The sequence below is a fragment of the Myotis yumanensis genome, unplaced genomic scaffold, assembly GCF_028538775.1.
Source record: "Myotis yumanensis isolate MYYU_CA2020_CCGP unplaced genomic scaffold, mMyoYum1.0.hap1 SCAF_16, whole genome shotgun sequence".
Taxonomy (NCBI): domain Eukaryota; kingdom Metazoa; phylum Chordata; class Mammalia; order Chiroptera; family Vespertilionidae; genus Myotis; species Myotis yumanensis.
In genome coordinates, this window is record NW_027223767.1 from 9,143,137 (window position 1) to 9,163,100 (window position 19,964).

Sequence of the window (19,964 nt, forward strand, 5' to 3'; positions counted from 1 at the left end):
TTGCTGACCTGGCTCCCGGCCCAGGACACCCACACCCAGGGCTGACCGCGTGACTCTGCAAACTCCCTGCTGGTGCCCCTGGGAGACTGGCGCCCCTCCAGGCCTGAGCGTGCCCCGCACAGCCCGTTTCCCTGCGGCCCATGTCAGCCCTGCCTTTCTGTCTCTGCTGACCTCTCTCTGCTTGTGTAATTCTTCTGCAAGTAACATGTTCCATTGGGGACGTATAGCTTTTTTAAAAATGGAAGTAATCATCACAGTGCTGTGCAACCATCAGCTCTGGTTCTGAAACACTTTCATTGCCCCAAAAGGAAGCTCCGTACCCATTATTAGTCACGTCCCATGCTCCCCTACCCCCAGCTCTTAGCAACCACTCTTCCGCTTCCTGTCTCGATGGGTTTACTTAGTCTGGATAATTCACTTAAAATGCATCATACACTATGTGATGTTTTGTGTCTGGCTGCTTTCATTTAGCAGCATGTTTTCGAGGTTCACACACACATGCCCTTTGAACCCCTCCGTCTCTCTGTTCTCTGCAGTCTGTCTTCCCTCTTACCTCGGGAAAACCTTTGCAAACCATCGCCTGCCCCTTTAATCACCTGCTAAGTTTGTGAGTGGCCAGTGCTGTGCCATCAAACAGCCTCTGAAGGGACCTGCCCCTGGAGGTCTTACCCCGGATCGGAAATGGCTCCGTGGAAGCGGCTTCCTTTGTAACCTATGCTTTCTAGCTTACGCACTGAAAGCTATCGCTGCGAGAAGGATTTTGCACTGAAAGCTATCACTGCAAGAAGGAATCCTCAGATCTCGGCCGACTGCTGACAGGGTTCGGGGCATGAAAATGCATACAAACCCCAAACAAAACCAGAAAAATCCTCGCAAAGCTTCCACCATCTTTGTTCGCTCAGCTAATGATCGCCCTCTTAACAACTTCCTTTTCTACAAGTGCTCAAGTAAATAGATAGCGTTATTTTTGTTTGTTTCCTAGAGCTGTAACAGTTTTAAAAGCACTATTCGACAAACAATCAGGTAAGATTTCCTAAGCTGTGCATGAAACCAATCCTCCCTCACTAGGCAACGTGGGTTCTGTGTTCACAGGCGACACCTACAGGTGAGCTCTGGAATGCAGCCCCTCCCGTGGGCGCGCACCTTCGCGCGCGCGGAGTCCTGCCCCACCTGCTCCTGATGAACACAAGCTCCTCGTGGGCTGGGAGCGGCCTGCGGCCCGTGGGCAGGAAGGGCTTAGCTGTCCCGTGAGGCCGGAGGGCACGCGGACTACTCCGTGGCTATGTGGGTGGAGGGATGTGGACGTCTCAGGTCACATCAGGTGTCATTTGGTCTAAGGCTCCAACACAACCCTGAGCCGCTTCAGCCAGGAACGAGCATTCCCTCTCCACCATGTCAGTGCAGAGGAGGAGCTGGGGGGAATCCACCCCTCACACCAAGAGGCCGCTGCGTGCGCATGGCAGGAGAGGATAAAGCCGGTGCACATGGGGGCACAGATGGTGCAGCCCGGGGTCAGCCGGTAACAAGGCGCAGTGCAGAAGCTGGGAAGGGGCCTGGTTCCTGCAGCCCGGAGACATGTGGCTCAAGAGCAGAGAGATCGGAGGGAACACAGGTGGCGCTGGTGCGGCTCAGGGCTTATCGTTCTGAGGGGCCAGGGCGCAGCCTGCTGGGCAGGAGACCAGAGTTCCCACGGAGGGCCCCGTTGGGAGAGAGCTGCTGTCCTCAGGATACCCCCTGCTGACCCGCCCAGAGGGCCATGGGTGGGGGTGCAGGGCAGTGTGGGGACACGTGGTGCGTCTGTATGTCTCCCTCCTGGGTCCCAGCCATCATGGCGGGTGCTCAGGTCGGGGTGGAAGAAGGTCTGCAAGAGGGCACTAGGCTAGAAGGTTTGGGTGATTGCCATGTGAGCGCATTGGTGCCACGGCTGCTGTGGGCAGTGGGGTTTCTGGCCACACGTACTTGCAGCTGGCTCAGGTAGGGTCTCCAGGTCCCGTCCATGAGGCTCTGCCGGTATTTCTTGGTAAAGAAACCGAGGTAGGAAATGAAGGCCGTGATGAGCAAAATGTCTCCGCACAGCGTGCTTTCCTGCTGCTTGAAGTTCTGCACAGCTTCTGCCCACCGCACATTTTCAGAAGCGAGTCCTCCCACCTACGGTTTCAAAGGCCAGAGAGAAGAGAAGGCTTGTCACAGAGCCACGGGCGCAGTCCCGCAGCTCACAGCGCACACTTGCCCTCGGAACGCCCGGAGCATCGTTGCCACGGCCCTTCTGACCCCGAGGGTTTGCAGCAAGCATCTCAGCAAACAAGCCCCCGTCTGTGCTGTGTGCTGTGTGCTGTGTGCTGTGTGCTGTGTGCTGTGAGCGGTGTGGGCTGTGGATCGATGGCAGGCTTTGAATGCAGCCTTCCAGGTCTGCCCTTCATAGGTACGACGATGAACACCACCCCCCTCACAGGCTGCTGAAAAGCTTGCATATGACCAGGCGTGCTAATCACTCAGCACAGTGCCTAGTCCGCAAAATATATTAGAAAATTATTCACCTCTCCTGTCTCTTCTCCAAATGCTGGGATATGAAAATAAGTAAAATTAATTTCATGCGCTATAAATAATTCACAGTGGGCAGGGAGAGAGGCATGGTAATTAAGCCACAGAGCTGGAAGGAGTGATGGGTGTGCGCAAAGGAGCAAGACTGCGGAGCAGGTCCTGACTGCCCGGCCTGCTTTGGGGTGGCGTGCTGTCCGGGCGCCCTTTGGGGAGCAGAGGCACCCTTTCTACGGAGAACTGCTGGGTGCAGGGTGCAGCTTGGCTTCTGTGTTAAGACGTATCTATTTTTTCTTCCTGGGGAGATGGCATCGTAGGGTGCCAGGCTGGGGGAGATCACAGGGTGTGCCAGCCCAACCATTCCCCAGGCCATGCTTAGATGACACAGTGAAGACCAGGAAGGTGGCGATCGCAGGACCTCTGGGCTGGTGGAGGCAGGGCAGCGCCAGAGCCCACACACCGCCCTCCTGGAGCAGAGCACACACTGCCTCCCGCAGGCCCCGCTCAGAAAGTGCTCCAGTGGCCAAGAAGGCTGCGCAGGTTCTGGAAACCTGGCAGAAGCCGGGCCAGGAGGAGGCGGCCCCTGTCTCGCACAGGAGCTGTCGGTGACCGGCTGCTCAGCTGGGTCGGTCTGCTCACAGCCATGCAGCAGTGGGCACAGCCATCGACTGCAGACACGTGCTTGTGTGCAGCCTCTCTCCACTGAGTCTTGTGCTCCTTTCTCCCCACACTAGGGAGCTGGCTTTGCTGTGTAAATAGACTGGCTGCAGTCCAGTGAAAAGCCCTTTATTGGTGAGGAAGGTGCTGTAAAGGCTTGGGAATGCAGGGAAGTCACATCGGGTGGACCCTGCTCTGCGGTTCTTAGCTGACATGTGATGGGACTAAGAGCCGTAGGCATTTTAAAAGGCCCGCCTCTCTTCAGGAGTTGGGCCTGCGCCCTCCTGAGCTGTGGCTGCTGTGAGCAGTGGGACCCGTGGAGGGACCTGTGCTGGCCTCCGCCCAGGCCTGGGAGATGGGACCTCTGCTTCCTGATCCCGACCACTTGCTCCCGGAGCTTTGAGGAACCGTGTGACGTCAGGCTGGGGAGGCCTGAGGCTACATGGAGACACATGTGAAGGAAGTCGCTGTATACCCTCCAGACCAGCGTGGCCACCGGCTCAATAACACCACGTGGCCCCCGTTGGCACCTGGAGCAGAATGGCCTGCTAGCTGAACCTGCCCAAGTTCCCGACCCACAAACTCGGGAGATCTAACAAAGTGGTTATTTTATTAAATCTCTAAATTTTAGAGTAATTTGATATATAGGCACCATAGCACAAGCACTGTGTTCTGACCCTCTGATTAATTTTTTTCCAGGAAGGCTAGAGCCCGTGTATGGGTGAGGTATGTATGTGTGTGTGATACATGTGTATCTGTGTGATGCATGTGTGTGAGATATATGTGTGTGGTATGTGATACAGGTGTGTATGTATACAATGCATATGTGTGATGTGTGAGATATGTATGTGTGTGGTATGTGTGATACATGTGTGTTTGTATGTGATGTATGTGTGAGATGTGTGTGAGATATGTATGTGTGTGATACATGTGCATGTGTGTGATGCATGTGTGTAAGATGTGTGTATGTGATGTGTGTGTGAGTGTGCATGAGATGTGCGTGTAGTATGTGATGTATGTGTGACATGTGTGGTGCATGATGCGTGTGTGTGATGTATGTGTGAGATGTGTGTGATGTGTATGGTGTGTGTGTGTCAGTGTGTGTGTGATGTGCATACAGATAAGGTCATGTTCAGAAATGCTCAGGGTAAAAAAAGGTCTCATTCTTTTCTGCTTCTGCCTCAGTTCCCTGTCCTCACACCCTCATTATTGAACAGGACACGGGTAAGAGCTTCAGAGCCTGTCTATCAAATGCTGGCTTTGCTCTCTAACGCTCCTTCTGGTCGAAACGCACATATGTAAGCATCTCATGTCTCGCCTGGGCTGCCTGAAGGAGCCAGTGTTCCATCCTCCAACCATCTCTGCAGGGAAACGTTGACCAGCCCGGAGTGTGCGTTCACACTCTTCTCAGGATGCAGCCCCTGCATCCCAGCACATTTTAATATTCCCCCCAAGCCCACGCAGCGCGTGCTGGCTAATCCATTCCCACCTCCTCCGGCTTGACAGCTCCGCTAATGTAATTAAAGCTCCGCGCTGAGTCCGCACTCACCAGGCGATTTGCAAGGGAGATGGTGCCCGCGGTCGCTTCGGCTTCTTGCTGACATTTGAGTTTGTCTGCTGTGGCTCTCTCAAACTTGGCCGTGAGCTTGGCCAGGTTTTCATCCAGGTGCTGTTCAGGAAGGAACACAGGTGTGTCAGTAATCCCGGGCCCATCTCCTCAGTGCTTGAGACAGGATCCCCAAGCAGGCATCTTTAAGGAAGTCCCCTGGGGGCAGGGCAGGAAAGGAAGGCAAATTAGGGCGCTCTCAGGCAGGGTTCCGGCAAGACTTCAGCCAGATCCCAGAGGGAGAAGGTTGGAGGGGGTCCAGCGCAGTCTTGACCCAAGTGAGAAGCTGAGATTTCCTACACCAGCCCCCCAGTTATTGGTCCAGGGCCGGGAGGGCTGATGGACACGGAGGAGATGTGTATGTTCTCTTTCTCCTTGTGTCCTGGAAAATAGGCTCTCGTAGGCTGCCAGAAAGCTGCAGGGGCTGCCTTTAGAAGCAAAAGCTCCCTGAAGCCTGGAGGCCTACAGATGGTCAGAAAGACCCCAGCAGGCCCGGGCGGACCACACTCCGTGCCTGCTGCAGTGGGGCTGTGTGTGGGGTGGTGGCCTGTCTACACCCTTCAGCGGTTCTCAACCTGTGGGTTTCGACTCCTTTGGTGGTCGAACAACCCTTTCACAGGGGTTGCCTAAATACATCCTGCATATCAGATATTGACATTATGATTCATAACAGTAGCAACATTACAGTTATGAAGCAGCCGAGAAAATAATTTTATGGTTGGGGGTCACCACAACATGAGGAACTGTATTAAAGGGTCGTGGCATTAGGAAGGTTGAGAACCACTGCCTAAGTCCTCCCCCTTGCTGTAGGGTCCTAGGAGCATAAGATGAGCTGTTGCTTAACCTCATCTATTCTCTTACATGACTCCAAAGTATGGGGACATTAAAAAAATGCACAGTTTCAATTTTTTCTAAATGTACTAAGAATTTAGAATTGAAGCTCTTAGATATTGTTGCCCCCAGAATACATGTTAGCATACACAAAGACACGCGGACAGATACCTCCAAATGCATCTGAGTCTGTTCAGTAACCCGGGTTCAGGCTGCCCTGTTGGTCATTACCAAGTTACAAGAGAAATAAATTAGGGCCAAGCAGTTTGAAAAGCAGGTGGTGAGGCATCCAATTAATGGTGGCAGACTGGCCACACTCATTTAATTCTTCTTCTTCCTGAGACTTTTCTAAAATGATGGTGAAGCAATTAAAAAAGTCACAAGCCCATAACAGCAAGTGAATGTGAAGGGCCATTGGAGGGTGAAGGATTCCAATAGCTTTATGCAGACCACACTGACAGGGGTCTGGAAACTGCTTGAGCAGCGCAGAGAAACTGTAACCTTGAACTGAGCCTCCGTTCACCCAGGGGGAGGCTGATCAGCCCTGCAGAGCCCCATGCACACTGGGCACTTGGCAATGTCAGGTGTGATCAAGGGTGATGCTGAAAAGAGGAGGAGAGGGGGCGAAGGGAGGGTGGGAGTGGGCTGGAAAAGGTTAATGAGGAAAAAAGGAGGACCCACATGATACTTTCAACAATAAAGAGAAAAAAAGAAAGTAAGAGGATAAATTGGAAGCCTATTAATTCCCCACTCGATATCTCTATTTGCATGCTCAGTATGCAATGCCACCAGGCGTGTAAGTCACCAGGCAGGAGATTCGACAGCGGCAGGGAAAAGACAACACACTCTGGTAGTTTGGATGCATCCAGCATAGCTCATCGGATCTGGAGAGCAAGCTCTGTCTGTCCACCGGCTCCGCCCTTGTCTGTACAGCTAAAATCAGCTCTTGCTCATGACTCTTGCAAAAGAAAGAACAAGAAGATATTTGATGAAGGCTTAGATTAAGTCACACAAGAATTAAAAACATGACCTTGGAACCATGGAGATAAGTTCCAAGCATAAAAACAGCAACAAAGCACAGAATCTGTCACAATTAGCATCTCAGAGAGATTCAGGTCGTCTCATCCATAAAACTAGAAAAGGATGCTAGTTAAAGGAACAGAGAACTCAAAAATGTTGTGGAAATTATGGTTGTTAATGTAAAAAAATAACAAATTCAAGGGAAGTTTTAAAAGGTAAATTTGAGAAAATCTAGAAAGTATAAGAAAACATGAAGTATAGAAAGATCAGAGAAAATAGGGCCCCATCAGAAGGTCTAACATTCAATAAATATGAGTTCAGCAAGATAAAATGAAAAAGGATACAGGAGGGAGATTAACCAAGAAGTAATACAAAATATTTTTTTTTAGAACTGAAGAAAAGTTTCTACATCATAAAAAAGGATGGTAGCTAAGCGTGTCAACGTACAGTTTCAGACACCAAGAATAAAGAACAATTTGAAAGACTTCCAGAAAGAGAGAAACATAGCGCATTGATAAGTCTGTTCATCAGATTTCTCACCAGATGAGGATAAAGCATTCAGTGTTCTAAGCAGAAAAAACTAGCAACTCAGAATTCAATACTCAGCAAAATTGTCAGCTCAGTTTAAAAGTAAAGACAAATCCAGAACTGGAGCAATTCAGAAAATTTACTTCTTACCTCACATTTCTAAGAAAGTTACTTTTAAAAGAGCTGTCACAAAATAAGAGAAGAAATTAAGAAAGGAGAAGGCATGGGATCTAGGAGCCTTTGGAACCAACCCAAGAAAGCAGTGAAATATATTAACACTGGAGCTCTGAGTTGGGGATAAGGGAGAAAAGTCTTAGAGGCAAAGGATGACTGGGTAGAATATGAATTAGATGGAGAGTTTAAAAGTAATTGAGGCTATGCAAAAGGAACTAATGGAAGAGAAAAAAGATAAAGGAAAGTAGAAACTCCAGGGTTGCAGAAATAGTTGTATAAGAAAGGCAATATAATGCTAGCGTACCACTTAGATTTGCTATGAACAATATGAACATGTTCACAGAATATAAATGGAATTTACTGATGTTTCAACTCTTTGAATCAGTCAGAGGATAGAGCACGGACCACTTAATTTTGGTTATAGAATAGAATGCAGATATTTTCAATCTTGCTGATTCAAAAGCAACAGTGATAATAAGTAATGATAACAGGAGTTGGGGATTGGAAGGTAGGGAGGACGCTGAAGGAAAGAGCCATAACTTCATCTTGAAAGCTGAGGGCCCCAAGGAAGCTAACTCTATCTGATGGAACAAGAAATAAAGGTTACACCAACTCACAGTTGCCACAATGATTTGGGAAGACATGGAGATGAACATCTTAGCGTCTCATCTAGCGGCAAATTTACTGCCTGAACAAGATACATCAGGAAATGAGATGCCAGTACAGTACATAGAAAGAAGCCATTCAAATGAGCAGAGGCCAGAAAGATCACGTAAACTGGTCGGATGACTATAGCAAAACTGTCTGCTTAAATGGGAGGTCACTACTTAACTCCAGGTTCAGTGAGTGCTATTTGGGAATCTCATTCTTTTAAGACTGTCCAGATAGCAAATTTTTACAAGAAGCTCCTATTGTTTTAAATGTTGGCAACTAATTAAGTCACTTCAAACACGATCTGTGGATCAAATACAACGCATTGAAGCCCCTAGGTAGCAAGCTCTGAGGGGTATCAACAACCTGTTGAAACAGACAAAATAATTAAAGGGCAGAAGACTGTAATTTCTCATTAGAAACCCTTGTCTACTATTTGATATTTTACTTATGGTGAAGATATGCCCAATGAAAATGCCTTACTCGTTTTCATTACTATTACTTTTATAACTTGCAATAATATGCAACATGTTCATTATTAAAAAAAGAAAATATGGATAAGCACCATCTAAAATCTACCACTCAGAGCTAATCACCACTATTCATATTCTATATATGATAATTGCATGTATAGATTGAAATTATCCTATATAATAAAGATCTAATATGCTAATTAGCTGGATGGCATAACGACCTTCCTGAACAACCAGTGGGTGGGGGGCGGGGCCGTGAGGCAGCCAAGGCTGCTGCAAGGGCCGAGCCCCTTGCACGAATTTCGTGTATTGGGCCTCTAGCAATTGTATAATTTGAGCATCTTAACTATACAATTTCTGTGGAATTATCCTAAAATTCTAAAAATAAGGCTTGGGGTGGCGTACAACTGGAGAAGGTGGCTCGTTGGGAAGAATGTCCTTGCCCTGGGTGGGCCCCCTTGTCAGAGATGGTGTTAGTGAGTTCCTCTGTTATTGGGGGGCGGGGTGGTCAAACTCTTGGGGTGTTGATAGTCATGTGAATAAGCAAAAGATGGAGAGGCAGTTATTAAAAGTGAAAATATATTAAAAAATACGTTGTCAGGAAAGAAGTGCCTTCGTAAGGTAGCCAAGTATTTTAAAACATTGTGTTGCATTCATAGGTTGAGTAGTCTGTCATGGGAATGTTGGCTACTGAAAAGGTATAAACATTTTGCAAACATTCCTTTTGCACCAAATGTTCCTTTAAATAACTCGAGTGACGAGTGCTTTGAAATGCAGTTCTTATAACACTATTCTGGGAGAGACTGAAGAATATGGGCATCGCTGGGAGGTATTTCCCCAGAAGCAGTCCTGGGACGTGATGGTGCTTGCGTTTGGTATTCTTTGAAGAGGGCCGTAGTTATGGTGATGAAGGTGTGCTTCAAGTAAACTGGCCTGTGCACATCTGGATTTATAAAGCAAACATATTGAGGGGTTAGTTGCTTTGTCAAAAGTGCCTCTTCTTTATAGAGATTGGTTGCCTGATCTTTGAACTAGCCTTTAGCGATAGACTTTAACCCACCAGTCAATAAGCCCAGGGCATGAAGCGTGTGACATGTCTACAAGCCTCCTTTTCACCATTTGTAAAAACCCTTTCTATCAGCATGAGAAATGTGCAGCGAGAGCCTTATATGCCTGGAATGGAAGTGTGGAAATGAAGGCTCGACCTTGGTCATGATAGTGACTGATTACCAGGGTTGTGTGTGCGTGTGAGAGCACACGTAGCTGGGGAGGAGGCCAGGGAGCAGGGTCCAGCAGGCTCAGTGGCCATTCCCACCTCACGGCAGCAGCTCCGTGTCAGCAGGGGCCGGGCTCTGGGCTCCTGCCTACGTGCACTTTCTCCTTGAATGAAGCAGGGACATTATTGTGTCTGTTTTACTCCAGGAAACTGAAGTCTGGGCATTTTAAAGACCTTTCTAGACATCACACAGAAGCAGATATTACAGCTTGGGTTGAAAGTGAGGTCTGCCAATGGGTTTCAGCTGCTATGCCATCCCATGGGGCTCCAATGTCTACCTCTCAATTCAGTAGGATCCATCTTAACAGCAAAGGTAATGTTCAAGGGAAATCTCAAATAGGTGTGAATCCTACCTCACCCCTAGCCCCAGGCTGGGTGAGGCATTTATAATCAAATATCAATAACAGGTTAATCAAAACTAATGACCCTCATTAGTTTTATATTTATGGTCAATATACTACTTGCTTTAAAAACTCTCATGGAGCAATGCAGATGGCACAGTGCCGAGCGGGCCACGTGCCCACACGGCAGGTCACGTGCCCACACGGCAGGTCACGTGCCCATACTGCTGGCCACGTGCCCACACCGTAGGCCATGTGCCCACACTGCTGAGTGAGCTGCAGCAGGGCAGCTGCACAGGCTGAAGGTAAAAGGTGCAAAAGGTGAGGTTGGGTGGCCAAAGCCTGCATCTCAAAGAGAGATAGAATCTCAAATGTTTGACCTTTTATTCTTAGCTATCAGATGTGCAAACATGCAAAATTCACGTGTGCTTAATGAGAAAACAGCTGGTTTCATGCCTAACACTATTTGTCTATTATACATCTCTATGTCATCTTTTCCTTCCTCGGAGGAAAAGGAGGAAAAAACAAAAAACTTTCAGGGGCAAAGTGTAAACCAACGGTTTAGTGTCTTGTCTGGACTATACAGTGTTTGAGGAAGAAATGTAAAAAGTCGCCTCAACTGAAAAATCAGGAGATTTTGCACGTCAACCTGTTTTCCCTGCTTCTAGGCTCTGGGAATGGCAGAGGGCGCTACTTGTACAGGGGGCGCCCCATGGGGTCAGAGGGCGGTCAGCAGGGTCAGAGGCACCCAGCAGGGTCAGAGGCACCCAGTAGGGTCAGAGGGTTCCCAGCAGGGTCAGAGTGCACCCAGCAGGGTTATAGGGCACTGAGCAGGGTCAGAGGGTGCCAGTAGGGTCAGAGGGCACCCAGAAGGGTCAGAGGGCACCCAGCAGGGTCAGAGTGCACCCAGCAGGGTTATAGGGCACTGAGCAGGGTCAGAGGGTGCCAGTAGGGTCAGAGGGCACCCAGAAGGGTCAGAGGGCACCCAGCAGGGTCAGAGGGTGCCCAGCAGGGTCAGAGGGTTCCCAGCAGGGCCAGAGGCACCCAGCAGAGTCAGAGGCACCCAGCAGGGCCAAAAGCACCCAGCAGGGTCAGAGGGCACCCAGCAGGGTCAGAGGGTGCCCAGCAGGGTCAGAGGGTTCCCAGCAGGGCCAGAGGCACCCAGCAGAGTCAGAGGCACCCAGCAGGGCCAAAAGCACCCAGCAGGGTCAGAGGGCACCCAGCAGGGTCAGAGGCACCCAGCAGGGTCAGAGGGCGCCGCTCACTTACAGCGATCTTGGCCTTGATGGCTGCCAGCTTCTCCTGGGCGGTGGTGAGGTCCGAGGTGGCTCTGCCCAACGCCTGGCGCTTGGGCTCCACATCACAGAACACCTCGTAGAACTTCACAATGTTGATGACCCAGGAGCAGAGGCCCGCAGCCGCGTAGGACTTGGTGGCCACGAACTCTGGGTTGAACTCGGGGTCCTGCAGGTACGGCCTGATGGCTCTGAGGCAGTTCTCGTGGATGTTCTCTTTGTCAAAGTGGACGAGGGAGTCCAGGAAGCCATCCACTCTGGCCATGGCGACCTTAGCGGCCTTCCAGCTGCGGTCCTTGGGCACCTTCCCCCCGGGGGCCATGAGCACCATCACGGCGGCGCTGACATTGCTGACGGCCGGAGGCGGAGAGCCAAAGGACTTCAGCTCCGTCAGGTTGGTCTGAGAAGGGAGAAGGAGGGCATTAGAAGAAAATGAATGGGCTTCCTTTGTCCTCCGCCGATAATGGAGTTAGGGCCAGAGTGATCAATCTGAAAAGGCTGCTGGGAAGCCTGCCGCAGCCTCGGAATTTTAAACATCATGACTCATCAGGAGGAACCCACGCTTCTGCCCACGGCTCAGCCGTCCCTGAGTGGCCAGCGGGACTCGGCTGTGTCCTTTCAGCACTGTCACCCGCTCGCACCCATTGGAAACACACAATTATTTCATATTCCACTGGAAAATAGAAGGATGCCAGCATACTCTGAAATATGCAGCTTGCCATGAATAAAAGATAAGGTTATTATAAATTAATTTCCATCCTGGAGTGAAGAGAACAGCTCTGTAACCCAACTAATTTTTTTCCTTTAATTAAACTGCTTTGTTCCATGAGCTTGTTCTGACTACACTGGCCTGTCCTGATAGCAAAGTGGCATTTTCTGCCAAGAGAATTCAGACAGAAAGCTTGTGGCCCGTGCAGTTGCTGCCTCTGCCCACACCTGGGCTTGTCCTCTGCTCCAACGTTCATTTGCTGTAGAATGAAATGGCTGAAAGCGCTGACCTTGACAGTCACTTAAACTTCCCAGGCCTCAGCGTTTTCATCTGTACACTGGGAGCATGGGCGCCCATTAACCGGTAAGTGAAATTGTGTCATAATTGCGCATGAAGTGGACGTAAGGTTTCTTTTGACCATCAGTGATTTTGCAAGTGAGGAAATCATGATTCAGAGATTAGAACCTTGTGCCACGTTAATTGGGGTGCCCTGGGTCTGGGAATTTACAAGCGAGGGGGATTTTTCCTAGCCTAATGGAAATACCTAGAAAGATGTTCTATTTGCTTTTGCAACTGTTTTCACATTTGGTTGCGAACTTGTCAGGGGCAGGAATGAAGGACAGCCAGGCGTGAGAAGTGTGCTGGCATACCATCATAGTGGTCTCCACTGGATGAGAGAGGGCCAAGCGAGAAAATCCAATCAGAAAGAAAATCCACAATTTTCAAACACTTTAGGTTATGTTCAATGTACTGAATTAAGGAAATATAAAAATGTATAAAGATGATATTGAATTCTGTAACCCAGATACATATTGTTAATATTTCAATGTAATTCCTTCCAGTATTTTCAATATTCAGATACATCTATAAACTGTTATAGATATATGATCACAACTGTTCTGGTTTCAGTGACAGGAAACCTAGCTGAAGTGCCAGGGGGCTTTCTGGCTCCTGTATTTGGACAGGACGGGCTGGGAGCTGACTGTCGGATGAGTGGAACTATACTTTGATTGTTTGCAGGCCTCTCAGATCTCTTCTTGTTTCTGCATCTCTCCCTGCATGAGTTTCCTTTCCGCCGACCAGCTCAGTCGCATTGCAAGGCACGTGACCTCCTTCTCTGCCTTCAACGCGGGTCACTTCTCCCCTAAGCTCTGGCCACAGCCCCTCCTCCCAGCACATGGATTGCCAAGCTCATTCCCACCTCAGGACCTCTGCCTGGAACGCATCTTCCTATGCCATTTGCATGGCTGATCCCTTCTCATCATCAAGATCTCATTTCAAAAGTCCCCCACTCAGCCCTAATTGGTTTGGCTCCGTGGATAGAGCATTGGCCTGCAGACTGAAGGGTCCCAGGTTTGATTCCTGTCAAGGGCATGTATCTTGGTTGCGGGCACATCCCCAGTAGAGGTGTGCAGGAGGCAGCTGATTGATGTTTCTCTCTCATCGGTGTTCCTAACTCTCTTCCCCCCTCTCTCCCTCTCTGTAAAAAATCAATAAAATATATTAAATAAAGAAAGTCCCCCACTCAGAGCTGACCACCAACGTCCCCTTCCTAGTCATTTCCTATCTGAGCACCCGAGGATCTTCACAGACCTCAGCGCAATTGGAAAGTTACCACTTTTCTCTGTTGAATTATTATATTCCTCTTCTTCAAGAGGACAGGAGTCCCGTTTCTCATTAACCACTGCAGCCGCAGTGCCCGAATGGAAACTGGCACACAACACGTGTGCTGGACTCGGGGAGGGAAGGATTGGGTGCCGGCAGCTCCAGGCTCTTATCCTTCACTTGACAACCAGGAAATTGGTGGAAATGAGGGAGGAGAGGCAGTCAAGGCCCGACGCAGGGGTCCAGAGTGATGGGGAGGAGTTCGATTTCATTCTAATTCCAATGGGAAGCCATTGGAGGGTTCTAGGCAGGGAGTGAAAGGACCCAGTTTTGCATTGAGAGCCTGTGGTGCAGGCTCACTGTGGAGGGAGTGGGTGAGAAGGACAAGCTAAGGGGCTGTGTAGTTGTACAGGTAGAAGACCGAGGTCGCGTGGGTCAGGGCATCTGAAGTGGACATGCTGGGAAGTGACTGGATCTGGAATATATTTTGGAGACAGTAGAGACAGAACTTACTGATCATTTAGAAAGGAAACATGAGAGAAAGTCATTACTTATTCCTCTCAAACAGAATGTTTCAAGTTGGCATCCCATCAGATGGATGAACCACATTTTGTGTAAAACATACTGAGTTACTGGAAATCTAGGTCATTTCCACAAACACCATATGGATAATGCTTTGCTGGGCTTCTCTAGAAATCTCTGAAAATCTTAGATTTGTTCTTTAGGATAATATTCCTAGAGGTGGACTTGATGGGTCCATTTGTATATAAAATGTTATATTATTTGAACATTTAGTGTTCTTTGTCGATAATATCAGATTATTTCCCAGAAATTCTAATTTCACTCATCAGTATTTGAGAAAGTTCATCCCATCCTCTTCCACATCTGGTAACATTATTTAATTAAAAAAATCAATAAGCTGAACATGACATAAAATTGATTTAATTCATATATGTGTATATATGTGCATAAATATATATTTATTTATTAGTGATGCTAAATTTTTTATGTTTTTAAACTATTTGAATTTCCTGTTATATGAATTTTTTGGAATTGTAAAATTCTCCCCCCACCCCAATGCTTATGAATACCTTTGCTTACATTTTTATTGGGCTGTTTGGTTTTTACTTTTTGGTTACTGTATTAATCAAGAGAGCTAAGTGAAAGAACTTTTATAAAACTGTAGATTGAAGAAATCTAAAAGACAGCAGTTACCCTGGGCTGGTAACTAATGTTGGGCTGGGTGAAGCTGGGGCATATACACACACATATACACATATCAATCTCTATTTGTAATATTTTTGAAACTGATTTTCACTGAAAATTATATCTTAAACTTTTTCATGTTATTATTTTCGTAAAAAACATTAATTTAAATAAACTATGCAGGGGTTTTTTCTCACTTAGATGAGCCACCTCCATATTGTTGGACATTTAGGTTATTAAATCTTTAATAGCTGGTTGAAGGACATACACTTTTAATGACATTAGAAACAAATAAACCAAAAATCAAATTGGAGTTAAATTAGACTTACATTTAACTTTTAAATTATTTGAGGAATAGCTATATCTTTATAACATTGAATCTTCCCATACACAAACTTAGGATATATATTTATTTGTCTATTTATATATTGTTCTATATCTCTCAACAAAGATGTGTAGTTTTCTTCACACACTTTTAACAAATTTATGCTTATTTGTACCTTATGTTTTGCTTGTTATTTTGAAAATATTATGTTTTCTAACTGGCTACTGCTGATATTGGGAAAGCTATTAAGTTTTGTAAATTGTTTTATAATGGGTGCTTAGCACTTCCCTTTTATTTGTCTTATTATATTTTTATGACATCTATGAATACTAATACAGCTGCCTGGTATTTTGTAACGTGTCTACTTTTCATTTATTATTGCATTGGCTGGAAATTCCTGGATGCTTTATTGGGGTGGTGGTGATTGTGCTTTTTCTGTGTTGGGAGGAACGCCTCCACTGCTCTACCATGAGATGTAGTGTGCTCTTGGACTGTGATTGATTGCTATCTTTAGCAAAATGTCCAAATATCCATTCATTCCTACTTTCCTAAGAGTTTTAATAAAGAATGGATGTTCAATTGTCTTAAGTACCACGTTGACATCTCTCAAATTGCTGTAGAGCTTTTTTTTTCTTTGATCTATGGTTGGGTATGGTTATATGACTAGTCTTATATAGAAAGAACTTATTAGTTGGTGGCATATTGTCACTATATGAATAGTCTTATATTCAGAAAACTTAGTTGGTAGTATATTACTGTTATATGAATAGTTTTATATACAAAAGATCATTTAGGAGCATGGTAATTTGATTTACTGGTATTTTATATAGATGTCTTACACCACTGATCATAAGTCAGATTAATTTGAGGTTTTATTTTCTCTATCACTTTTAGTATCCAGCTTATCCTATATAATAAAGAGGTAATATGCAAATGGACTGTCATGCCCTCAAAAATATGGCCGCCCCCATGTGGTCACAAGATGGCCACTCCCATGTGGTCAAAGATGGCCACCCCAAGATGGCCAGCAGGGGAGGGCAGTTGTGTGTGGGGGGGGTGACCAGGCCTTCAGGGAGGGCAGTTGGGGGCAACCAGGCCTCCAGGGGAGGGCAGTTAGGGGCAACCAGGCCGGCAGGGGAGGGCAGCTGGGGGTGACCAGGTTGGCAGGGAGGGCAGTTGGGGGTGACCAGGCTGGCAGGGGAAGGCAGTTGGAGGTGACCAGGCTGGCAGAAGAGGGCAGTTGGGGGTGACCGTGCTGGCAAGGGAAGGCAGTTGGGGGCAATCGGGCCAACAGGGGAGCAGTTAGGTGTCAATCAGGCTGGCAGGGGAGTGGTTAGGGGGTGATCAGACTGGCAGGCAGAGTGATTAGGGGCAATCAGGCAGGCAGGCGATTGGGCCTAAACCGGCAGTTGGACATCCTCCAAGGGGTCCCAGATTGAAGAGGGTGCAGGCTGGGCTGAGGGACAACCCCCCCAGTGCATGACTTTCATGCACTGGGCCTCTAGTCACCTAATAAAGGCCTTAAAAAGTTCTAGAGGAAAGAAGTCTGACTCTGTAACCCTAGAATTTCCAAAATTATTTGATTATAAAATCTGTGAAATATTATTATTATTTAATTTTTAAAAAATGTTTATTGATTTCATAGAGGAAGGGAGAGGGGGAGAGAGACAGAAACATCAATGATGAGAGAGAATCACTAACCAGCTACTTCCTACATGCCCCACACTGGGGATCAAGCCCACAACCAGGCATATGGCCTGACCAGGAATTGAACCATGACTTCCTCATTCATAGGTCAATGCGCAACCACTGAGCTATGCTGACTGGGCATGATTATAAAGTCTGGGTCTATTATATTACTTGATATTAAGTAAAAAGTCAAATGATAGAGAGAAAATATTTACAACACATACATCATGGGATTAGTAGTAAAAATTATAATGAAGAAGAGTATAAGAAAAAAGAAAACCATCTTACAAAAAAATGGACAAAGAACCTGAACAATAACTGACATTTACAAACATTTCATCCCAAAGCTGCAGAGTATACATTCTTCTCAAGTGCACATGTTAGAACACAAACTGAGTCTCTACAAGTTGAAGAAGATTGAAATCATATCAAGCATCTTCTTGGATCAACTACAATAAAAACACTCAAAAACATTCAAACACACGGAAGCTAAATAGCATGTTATTAAACAACTAGAGGCCTGGTGCACAAAAATTTGTGCACTCAGGGGGTAGGAGGGGTCCCTCAGCCCGGCCTGTGCCCTCTCGCAGTCTGGGACTCCTCAGGGGATGACCACCTGCTGGCTTAGGCCTGATCCCCGGGGGATTGGGCCTAAGATGGCAATCAGACATCCCTCTGGCAGCCCGGCAGCCCTCGGGGGATGTCCACTTGCCAGCAGGGAGCAGGCCTAAACTGCAGTCGGACATCCTTAGTGCTGCTGAGGAGGCAAGAGAGGCTCCCACCACCACCGCTGTACTGGCAGCCATCAGCCTGGCTTGTGGGTGAGCAGAACTCCTCCCATGTGAGAGCGCCCTGACCACCAGAGGGCAGCTCCTGCATTGAGCGTCTGCCCCCTGGTGGTCAGTGTGTGTCATAGTGACCAGTCATTCCCAGTCCTTCTGCTGTTAGGGTCAGTTTGCATATTACCCTTTTACTATATAGGATAGAGGCCTGGTGCACCGGTGGGGGCTGGCTGGTTTGCCCTGAAGGGTGTCCCCGGATTAGGGGTCCCGCTTGGGTGCCTGGCCAGCCTGGATGAGGGGATGATGGCTGTTTGCAGCTGGTCACACCCCCATCAAGGTGGGGGTCCCCACTGGTGTGCCTGGCCAGTCTGGGTGAGGGGCTGAGGGTTGTTTTCAGGCTGGCGGGTGACTGAAGCTTCCAACCTCTCCTTTTTTTCTTTTTCTTTTTTTATTCTGGGATTTATTTACCTTCTATGGCTGTCACTGGAGCTGAGAGCCGGCTTTAGCTCTGAGGCTCAGCTCCATCTCTGAGACCTCGGCTGCTGAAAGCAGGTATCTGGGCTTTGTTTAGCTTCTATAGTTGCAACTCCAGCTCTGAGGCCCGGCTGGCTGAAAGCAGGTTTCTGGGGATTGTTTAGCTCCTATAATTGCAACATAGTTGCTTAGAGTACAGCTCAGAGACCGGCAGCGGCAGGCAGGGAACCTTGGCTTCTTCCATCACTGGAGCAAGCAAGGCTCCTGTTCACTTCAGCTGCCTGGCTGCCGGCCGCCATCTTGGTTGGCAGTTAATTTGCATATCACCCTGATTAGCCAATGGGAAGCATGTTGGAGGTACGGTTAATTACCATGTTTGTCTATTATTAGATAAGATGAGTGCGTTACCAAGATCAAGGAATAAATTGAAAAATTCCTGAAAACAAATGAAAATGAACACACACAACAACCCCAAATCTATGGGACAGAGTGAAAGCAGTTCAAGAGGGAGTTCAATATAGGCCTGTCTCAAAAACCAAGAAAAATATCTAGTAAACTATCTAACCCTACAACTACTAGTAAAGGATTAGAAAGAGAACAATAAGAAAAGTCCAGAGTCAGTAGAAGAAAGGAAATAATAAAGAGCAGAGAGGAAGTAAATGACAGAGGCTGAAAAAACAGTACAAAAGATCAGTGAAACCAAGAGCTGGTTCTTTGAAAAGATAAACCAGATTGATGAACCTTTAGCTAGACTCAACAAGAAACAAAGAGAGAGGACCCAAGTAAATAAAACCAGAAATGAAAGAGGTGAAGTAACAACTGACACCACAGAAATCTGAAGGATTGTAAAAAAAATTACAAACAACTATATGCCGAAAAATTGGACAACCAGAGTGAAATGGACAAATTCCTAGAAAAATACAATCTTCCAAAACTAACTGAGGAAGAATCAGAAATTCTGAATATAGCAATAACAACTAATGAAACTGAAGCAGTAATAATAACAATAATAATAAAAAAATCCCAGCAAACAAAAGTCCTAGACTGGATGGCTTCACAGGGGAGTTTTATCAAACAATCAAAAAAGAACTAACACCTATCCTCCACAAACTATTCCAAAAAATTCAAGAGGAAGAAAGACTTCCAAACTCTTCGTGTGTGTGTGTGTGTGTGTGTGTGTGCGTGTGTGTGTGTGTATAAATTGATTTCAGAGGGGAAGAAAGAGAGAGAGAGAGAGATAGAAACATCAATGATGAGAAAGAATTATTGATTGTCTGCCTCCTGCATGCCCCTTACTGTGGCGGTGGGGGAGATCGAGCCCGCAACTTGGGCATGTGCCCTTGGCCGGATTTGAACCTGGGACTCTTTAGTCTGCAGGCCGATGCTCTATCCATTGAGACAAACCCGAGAGGGCCAAGCTCTTCTTATGAGGCCAGTAGTATCCTAATTACAAAACCAGATAAAGACACAGCAAAGAAGAAAATTACAGGCCAGTATCCTTGATGAACATGGATGCCAAAATCCTCAATAAAATATTAGCAAATTGGATCCAGCAATATTAAAAAGATTATTCACCATGATCAAGTGGGATGTATCCCAGGGATGCAAGGCTAATACACTATTTGCAAATCAATAAACATGATACATCACACAAACAAATTGAAAGATAAAAATCATATGATCATATCAATAGATGCAGAAAAAGCATTTGACAAAATCCAGCACCCATTTAAAAAATACATATTTTTATTGATTTCAGAAGGGAGAGGGAGAGAGATAGAAAC

General features: G+C 46.9%; 1 protein-coding gene across 6 annotated transcripts in view; it reads right to left on the reverse strand.

Moving 5' to 3' along the window:
* The window catches only part of DNAH9 (dynein axonemal heavy chain 9), a 342,415-nt gene that overhangs the window by 75,696 nt on the left and 246,755 nt on the right, over positions 1–19,964 (reverse strand). For all 6 annotated transcript variants that reach the window (XR_011468497.1, XM_070395266.1, XM_070395267.1 and 3 more), the window contains 3 exons: positions 11,365–11,790; positions 4,745–4,864; positions 1,960–2,148 (listed from right to left, as the gene is read on the reverse strand). Coding sequence is in view for 5 of the 6 variants with exons in the window: in XM_070395266.1 (XP_070251367.1) it covers positions 1,960–2,148; positions 4,745–4,864; positions 11,365–11,790 (735 nt within the window). In the remaining variant the exon portion in view is untranslated. The remainder of the gene's footprint in view (positions 1–1,959; positions 2,149–4,744; positions 4,865–11,364; positions 11,791–19,964) is intronic.